Source organism: Choloepus didactylus, chromosome 13, assembly GCF_015220235.1.
Source record: "Choloepus didactylus isolate mChoDid1 chromosome 13, mChoDid1.pri, whole genome shotgun sequence".
Classification (NCBI taxonomy): Eukaryota; Metazoa; Chordata; class Mammalia; order Pilosa; family Megalonychidae; genus Choloepus; species Choloepus didactylus.
The window spans coordinates 82,379,696-82,387,871 of NC_051319.1; the positions used below are offsets into that span (position 1 = coordinate 82,379,696).

At 55.9% G+C, this 8,176-nt stretch overlaps 1 protein-coding gene across 3 annotated transcripts; it reads left to right on the forward strand.

Annotated features, from left to right (window-relative positions):
- The first annotated feature begins 1,189 nt into the window (after positions 1-1,189).
- On the forward strand, positions 1,190-7,177 carry REEP2 (receptor accessory protein 2). 3 transcript variants are annotated; one of them, XM_037801296.1, is made up of 8 exons: positions 1,190-1,371; positions 3,231-3,303; positions 3,592-3,668; positions 4,701-4,821; positions 5,052-5,165; positions 5,546-5,687; positions 5,786-5,916; positions 6,003-7,177. In XM_037801296.1, the coding sequence occupies exons 1-8, from the start codon at positions 1,340-1,342 to the stop codon at positions 6,069-6,071; spliced, it is 759 nt and encodes a 252-aa protein (XP_037657224.1). In that variant the 5' UTR covers positions 1,190-1,339; the 3' UTR covers positions 6,072-7,177. The 3 variants fall into 3 exon arrangements, with proteins under 3 accessions (XP_037657224.1, XP_037657222.1, XP_037657225.1); XM_037801294.1 differs by having other exon boundaries at positions 1,193-1,371; positions 5,540-5,687; XM_037801297.1 differs by having other exon boundaries at positions 1,251-1,401; positions 5,540-5,687.
- Positions 7,178-8,176: the final 999 nt, after the last annotated feature.

Here is an 8,176-nt window from a genome sequence, read left to right on the forward strand (position 1 = left end):
AGGCTGCTTCTCTGGAGCCTGTTGGAAATATATTCCTAAGTGTTTGAGCCTGGAAATATTTTATTAGAGTGGACATAGACCATTGTGTGGTTCAGATACTGCATTTGAATAGGACCATAACTCTTTGAAATACAGAGCTCTGAGCATGTCTTTTCAGCCTGGATAGCCTCGGGGTGATGCTGTGGTCACCAGGATTGACTTCAACATAAAGGGCAGAGGAATGCTGAGGCATTGAAATGGAACAGGAAAACAGAACAGTAGAGTGGCAGGTAGGGGGAAGGCTGGAGTGTGGTTGCTTTGGTGAAAATGAGGCCGGCAGCCTACATTCTCAATATAGATGTCTTCAGAATTAGGGCATCTGCTGCAGCCAGTGTTTGCTGATGGGGTTGGAGCTGGAGCCACTGGGCCCATATCTGACCTGGACCCCACTTCTCTCCGAGCCCTGTTTGAAGAGAAGTCTGGCTCCTCCCTTGCCGGTGTGGGGTGTCCACCTTGTAAGCACTAGAGCCTGTTCCCCTGCAAAGGTTAGGAACTACCAACCTAAAGAAACAGATGGTGGGAGGGGGGAAAGGCCCTTTTCCAGTTGGGGTGATTACTGATTATTGAGAAGGGGTGGGGTGGATGGGTGTCTTTTTGCATCCTGTGATGGGGGAAGGGTTTGCTAGTCAGGAATTGGATGGGAAGGAGGGAAGTAGCCTGTTTAAAGTAGATTTCCTGGGTTCATATCTTAGCAGCATGACTTAGTGGTTTTGTGACCCTGGACAAATTAATAAACCAACCTTTGCTTCCCATTTCCTTATTCTCAAAATGAGGGTAATTATAATCTCTGCCTTATGGGGCAGTCTTAAGTATTCACTGAAATACATGTAAAGCTCTTTAGCACAGAGCCTGGCACACGGTAAGCACTCTATAATAAATCACAGCTTTAATTCTTCCTGGGGTGTTAAAGCCTTTCAGCCTGGTGTGGCCGGGGCAGGAGGTGGGCTGGGGCTGATGTCATGAAGGCTTTGGAGGACCTCAGCCCAGGGTTTGGGGCCCAAGAAAGGTGGAAAACGGCACTGACTGAGGGTCAAAGGCGCATGCCCAGCGACTGCAGGTGCAGGGGGGCGCGCCGCGCTACGGCGGCCTCCCCTTTAAGAACCGCCACCGCCCACGGCAAGCCGCTGCGGTAGGGACCTCCCCTTTAACGGCGGCGGCTCCGCGCTCCGCTGCACCCGCGGCGGCTGCTGCTGCTACTGCTGCTGCTACTGCGGCTTCTGTTGCCGCCGCCGCCCGACCTCGGGCAGCCGCATCCTCAGCCCGGCTCGGGTCCCCACCCAGCGCCCCGCCGGGCCCCGCCATGGTGTCCTGGATCATCTCCCGCCTGGTAGTGTGAGTGCGGTGTCGACGGGGCGCGGCCCGGTAGGGGAGGCTTTTGGGGGGTTCTGGGTGATGGGGACTAGTGATCCGGGGAGGGGGAAGAGATTAAAGACCGGGATGGAATACTCCGAGGCTTCATACAGCTGTCACCTGACTCCCCACTACGTCCCTGTTTGGGGTCCCCAGAGGGAGAGCTGTGGGATCCAGGACTGACTGGAGGAGGCAGTATTGAGGGGGGCCTGGAAGGCCTGGCTTCCCAGGAACCTCACCCACCCCTTTTATTTTTAATTTCCCCATAGACCACCCTCCTCCTGCACCCTCCCCCATCCTAGCGGCTGAGCGGCATGGCTTGATTTATAACGGGAGGTGGGCATGTCCCTTCCCCCACCTAGCAGGTCTGAGCTGGAAGAGCCCCTCAGACCCTAGACCCGAGCCCTCATCTCCCTGGGGGAAAATGCGCAATAGAAAAGAGTGGGGAGCAGGTCACTTTCACTGACCCCTTCTAGCTAAGAGCCATAGCCAGCCCCCTTGGCTTCCCCAAAGGGCCCATTTCCCTCTCCCTTCCCCCCATTGTCAAGGGAATGGAGATGATGAGGACACATGCCCCAAGGCCAATCGGCCCTGAGGGAGGATGTCTGAATATCTGGATATCTATCAGGAAGCTGAGATGCTTGGAGGACAAAGTGTGGGAGGTGACTGGGAGAGGATGTGTGCTCAGCTTGAGATTGTGAAAGCCACTGGAGGGAGGATGCCAGGCAGCCTTCATTCCAGGCTGCCAGCCACAGCATAGAGGTATGCCCCCGTCACTCCCCACCCAGGCTCCTGGAGGGAGCCCCTCCACACACACCCATGCTATTTGCACAGTTTGAAAGTGTTCTGCCTCAATCAGATGGTTCCATGTGAAAACAGGCCACATCCATACTTAACTGGCTGAACCTGACAGGAGCATCCCCTGGGCCTCGGAGCCAATCCCTGTCCTAGCCCAGGACTCTGCCCTTCGGCCTCCACCATGGGGAACTGACAACCCAGCAGGCCCCCTGTTGCCTCCTCCCCATTCAGTGCTGCCACACGCCTGTGTCCTGCCATCATTGTTCCTCACCCCCAGCCCACCCCAGAGGGAAGCCAGGCACCTCATACTTCCGTCCTGCCTTCAGGGTGGCTGCTTCTCTCTTGCCCAGACAAGCTCCCTGAGGGGCATCGGTCTTCCCACTCCCTCACCTTGTCTGTGTCTTGTCTGCGATCTGTAATGGGATCACCAGGACCACAAGCCCAGGGCCCTCCCCTGAGTCTAGTCCCAAGGGTGTTTACACAGGGGAACAAACCTCCTTGTCCCTCCCAGGGCCTCCTGCCCCTGTGCCCTCTGGTCCCCAGGGCCACAGTGGTGCCTCTAACTGCCAGGCAGAGTGCCCTGTTAAACAGTGTCAGGTTCCCTAGCAGAGCTGGCCCTGCCCACCCTGGCTCTGAGACAGGGAGGTGCAGGGTAAGGGCAGATGGGTATAAATGAGTATCATGCCTGGAAAAGGAAGACACCCCCATGACAGTGACCAGACCCCCATGCATAACCAAGGAGCTTGACTGAAGGGATCACATCAGACCCTCTGTCCCCTTACTGTGCCTTGGGGGCTGGAAAACACTGAATAATAAAGGTGGAGGGAGCATCACTCAGCTGGCTCGGGCTTCCGCCCATGCATATCACCAGAGTCTTGGCTGCTTTGCCCTTAACCCCTCACCAGAGTTCTTCAATCCAACTAATGTGGCACTCTGGAATTCTGTCCCTGCTCCCCTTACCTATCCAGGGACAGATGCAGAGCTGGGGGGGAGAGGCCAATGCCCCTGGCCAAGGGGCCCAGTAACCATGTCTGCCTCCCTAGGCTCATCTTTGGCACCCTGTACCCAGCCTACTCTTCCTACAAGGCCGTGAAGACAAAAAACGTGAAGGAATATGTGAGTGATGACGCTTTTTATCTGCCACCCAATCCACAATGACACAGGGAGGGAAGGACAGTGGGTCACATTAAGATGGGGTGACTTTGCACCAATGCTGCCAGCCACCGAAACCCTGGGTCAAATGAGGTCCCAGGTATACCTTCCCCACAAGACCCCCAACTTAGTTGGCAGGCAGAGGGGGATCCTGGATGTGTTTTCACCCAGCCCTGGCATAATCAGCAGGCAGAGTTAAGACCTGGCCCCTCAGCCCCAGGTCCTAGCAAATGCTGCCCTCTGCACCCTCAGGTGAAATGGATGATGTACTGGATCGTCTTTGCCTTCTTCACCACGGCTGAGACACTCACAGATATCGTGCTCTCCTGGTGAGGTCCTGGTGAGGTCCTGACTCCCCCCTACTCCAGCCACCCAAATGGAAGATGGAGACCCAGGGCAGAGCTCCCCCCCCCCACCTTCCCATGGAGTCCTGGTTGTCCCCCCTAGGACCAGCTTGATCAGCAGAACAGACAGACCCCCCACATTTCTTTCTAGTGACAGCCAAAGCACCACAATGGGATTGAGGATACTTGTTTCTGCCTCACTTGCTGTGAGCTTGGGCAGGTCACAGCTCTCTCAGCCTCAGTTTCCCTGTTTGCAAACTCGGGATATAATTCAATCCCATGAACCTCAGATGCTTATATTTCAAAGGCATTTTTCCAGGCACTACTAGACTATGTATGAGCACTTTAGACAGGGATTACGTTTTAATCATCTGGAAATTGACACAAGGAGCTGAAATATGTTTATTCAATGAGCAAATACTTTTTGAAAGAGGACTAGCCTAGCATAGTACACTGGAAGTCAAGAGAAAAGAGTTTCACAGAGGGGGTAGAGGACAAAAGATCACTTTATCTGTAAATTACAAGGGCCTAGTGACCTCTGATAAAAATAGTTTTGGCAGAAGGAGAGTAGAGTCAGGTTAGAAAGAGTAACAGGTTAAAAGTGGAGGATACTGAGTGCAGATACCTCTTGACACAAGCAAAGAAGAGAGCCTGGATGAAGGCTTTGTGAGGAGGTAGGAGACCTGAAGATGTTTGTGGCCTGAGGGGAAGGAGCTGTGGGGAATGGAGAGCAATCCCTAAAAGCAGGGGTGTGTCATGGCAGCGAGGGGTGGGCTCCAGAGCACTGCTAGAGGATCCCCAGTCCTCTCTGGGATGGAGGGTGGGGATGCATTTTGTAAGAGTGAGAGAGGAGGGGCAAGGACAGCTGCCAAGGGGAATTCCTTCTGGGGTCATCTCATCTTCCTACAGTCAGCTGGGCCTCCCAGTCCCCTAGGATCCCAGGAGCCAGGGAAGGACCCCACCCAGTGCACTGACTCCTTGCCCCAGGCTCCGTCACTTGCCTCTGTCCCCCAACAGGTTCCCCTTCTACTTTGAACTCAAGATCGCCTTTGTGATATGGCTGCTGTCACCTTACACCAAGGGCTCCAGTGTGCTCTACCGCAAGTTCGTGCACCCAACACTGTCCAACAAGGAGAAGGTTTGACCCCACTCCTGCCTTACTTCCCAGCCAGCCTTAGGCCAGAGCAGCCCCAGCACCTGCAGCCACAAACTTTCCTGGCTTTCCCTGTTGGTGCCCAGGGCCTGAAGTGACCTGGCAGGGCCCTGGCCTCCTGCAACGGGTAGTGCTGTGGTCCAGTGTGAACAAGGGTAGGGGAGGGCCCCCCCCAGCAAGGCCCTCCATCATCTCCTTCCCATCCCACCTCTCAGGAGATTGACGAATACATCACACAGGCCCGAGACAAGAGCTATGAGACCATGATGAGGGTGGGCAAGAGGGGCCTGAACCTGGCTGCCAATGCCGCAGTCACCGCCGCTGCCAAGGTGAGATGGGGACAGACCCGGGGCCCCCCATGTTCACCTCAGCCCCTGCACGCGCGTGCGCGCACACACACACACACACACACACACGTCCTCAGGGGTGGGGAGGCTTTGGGCTTACCCAGCTCAGGGTTCAAGTCCTGGCTCTACCACTCTCCAGGGGTGTGACCTTGAGTAAGTCATTGCCACTCTCTCAGCAAGTGTCCTTCTCTATAAACAAGGAGGAAAGGGCGCCAACCTCTCGGCACATGTTGTCGGGCTGGGTGAAGACGGTGTAGTTAAAGCCCTGAGCCCCGTGACTGCTCCCAGCGCCACGGTGACCTCTATCTCCACCCCGCCCCTTCCCCCGGTGCTCCGGTGCGTGGGGGTGACCCTAGGGCCAGGGGGTGCTGTCAGAGAAGCTCCGAAGCTTCAGCATGCAGGACCTGACCCTTATCCGGGATGAGGACGCCCTGCCTCTGCAAGGGCCCGATGGCCGCCTCCGAGCCAGCCCTGGCAGCCTCCTGGACACCATTGAGGACTTAGGTAGGAGCAGGGCCCAGGCTGGGGTGGGGGCTGAGAGGGCCAGAACGTGTGAGAGAGACACCTGGACGGTTCTTCTCCCTTCTTTTCCTGCCAAACAGGTGATGACCCTGCCCTGAGTTTAAGGTCCAACACAAACCAAGCAGAAACCCGGACAGAGACCTCTGAGGATGACATGGGGGACAAGGCCCCGAAAAGGGTCAAATCTATCAAAAAAGTGACCAAGGCTGAGGTGAGAACACGGGCCAGAGCTTGGGAAAATGGAGTAGGAGGGCAGCTCCAGGCTGAGGCCTCTTCTTTCCTTCCTCCTTACCACAGCCACTGGCTTCCAAGACACTGAAGACCCGGCCCAAGAAGAAGGCCTCTGGTGGGGGCGACTCAGCTTGAGGCCCCCCACCCTCCCACAGGCTTGCAGGGCAAGGAGGAAGCCTCAGCCCCAGCCCCAGCCCCAGCTCCTGACCCACACCTGTGCCCCATTTCTGGTGCCCGCCTCTGGAAGGGACTTGGAGAAGAGGAGGGAGCCCCTGAGGTGGGGTTGAGGGTAGAGGCTGAATCAAGGGCTGAGGACTGAACCACGTGAGGAGCCTGAACCGTATTCTCCCCGCTCCAGCCCTACCCCTGCCCACCCGGTGCCTTGCTGAAGACCATGGCCATTCCCTTCTCTGAGGTCCTATCGTGCCCCCATTGCTCCCCTGAGTGGCGGGTGATGCAGCCCAGATGGACCAAGGGTAGGCTGTAAGGCACCTGGGAGAAAGGGAGTGAGAGGGGAAGCTGTTGGGCAACCTGGGCACAGGGGACTCCAGGCTCCAGCTGTGAGTGGAGGACAGGGGGCTTTGTATGTGCTTAAATGTCGGAGCTGCTGCAGCTGGGGCTCTTTTCCTGGGCATTGGGTAGGACTGTCTACTACATGTTCCCACTAGGAAAAAGAGGTGGGCATTCCATGGGAGTGTGTATGTGATTTTCTGTGCCTATCTTTCGTGTCTAGGGCTTGGGGTAGCTTGCGTAAAGGACTTTCCTTCCAGCAGTCACTTCCCCCCACGCTCAGCCTCCCAGCTGGTCCCCTTCCCCCTTCTCAGCCCTCCCTCCTAATTCCTGAGCTTCACTGGACCCCAGCCTATGAGAGAACAGGGCTCTGAAGGCCTCTCACCTCTTCAGCACTGGATCCCTTCTCCCCTCACCCCATTCCTGCCCTGCCCACTGTCGGGGCCCCTGCTGAGCTGGCTCCTCTCCTCACCTGGGGGCCCATCCTGCCCTCCCTCTGATCCCCCTTCCTGTGCCAAGCAGACTGGGCCGTCTGTGAACAGACCCTGTGAGAGCCCAGCCTTCCCCTCACACCCAACCCCATCTTCTGCCATTGCTTCAGTCAGGGCCAAGATGAACACATGAGGAAGAAAAAGAAATTAAGGAGCCAAGGGGATTCCAAATTCCATGGAAAGGGTGCCCATTGGACCTTTGGAACTGGATGAGCCAATAAACCAAACTCTGGCACCTCATTTCTTGTGGCCTCTATATTTTGTTTTCCTCCCACCCAATCCACATTTGGAAAGAAACTCTAGTAAGAAGCAGGGCCCAGCTGTTGGCAGAGGAGGGATGAGGACACAGGTCAGACTGGGTGAACCCCAGAAGCTAGAAGCTCTGATCTCCAAGGTAACAGATAGACTTGGGTTGGTTAAGTCTGAAAAAATGGTTTGAGGGTTTAAGATAGAGCCAAGGGCCTATGAGGGGCCAGGATTTAAGTCAAGAAGAGCCAAGGGCCCCATTCACCAAACATAATCTTGTCCCTTAGATTCCCACCCTGAAATCCCCTCCCTAGTGAACCTTCTGCTACCCTACCGAAAGTACCAAGTATAGGTTCTGGGTGCAAAATCCCTGAGGAGGCCCTGAGGGAAGAGGATGGGATATGGAACTGCTGGGCAGCTCTGGGGGATTGGGTAGTCCCACAGTTCCTAGAAAGGCCAAGAAACAATCAGGGGTAGGGTAGGGGGTGAACCAGAGAACCTGAGCGGAAGAGACCGGTAGAATGAGGGAAGAGGCAGAGACGAACCAGCCCATGGCTCCTGGGGACAGACAAAGGAGACAGGGAACCAAAGAAACAAGCCCAGGGGGACACCAGGACAGGGAGGCATTGAGCCCTGAATTGCTGGGCTATGGTGGAGGAGAGAAGAATGAAGAAGGCTGCAGGGATGGGGTCTGAGCCCTTGGGAAGTAGAGCCACAGCCCCCAAGAGCCAAGAAACAGAGCTGATTGGGAATGAGATTCTGGGAGGCCTGAACTGAGAAGGGGAAGGATGGCAGAGGAGCAGAGATAGAAACTGCAGAGAGACAAAGAAAGGAAAAGAGTAGAGAGGGAGGGAAAAGGGAACAGAGAAACAGCAGCTCAGCTTCCTGGATGGACAATGGAGGAGGCAGGGCATGGAGTGGATGGAGATGAGCGGTGATTTGGACCCAGGCTTTGGGCCCAATGGTTGGCAAAATGCCCCCGCACCATACTTT

Coding starts and splice junctions, on each gene's coding strand:
- REEP2 (XM_037801294.1), top strand. CDS start 1,340: ATGGTGTCCTGGATCATCTCCCGCCTGGTAGT. Junction 3,669..4,700: donor ACAGATATCGTGCTCTCCTG/GTGAGGTCCTGG, acceptor GTCCCCCAACAG/GTTCCCCTTCTACTTTGAAC. Junction 4,822..5,051: donor CACTGTCCAACAAGGAGAAG/GTTTGACCCCAC, acceptor CCCACCTCTCAG/GAGATTGACGAATACATCAC.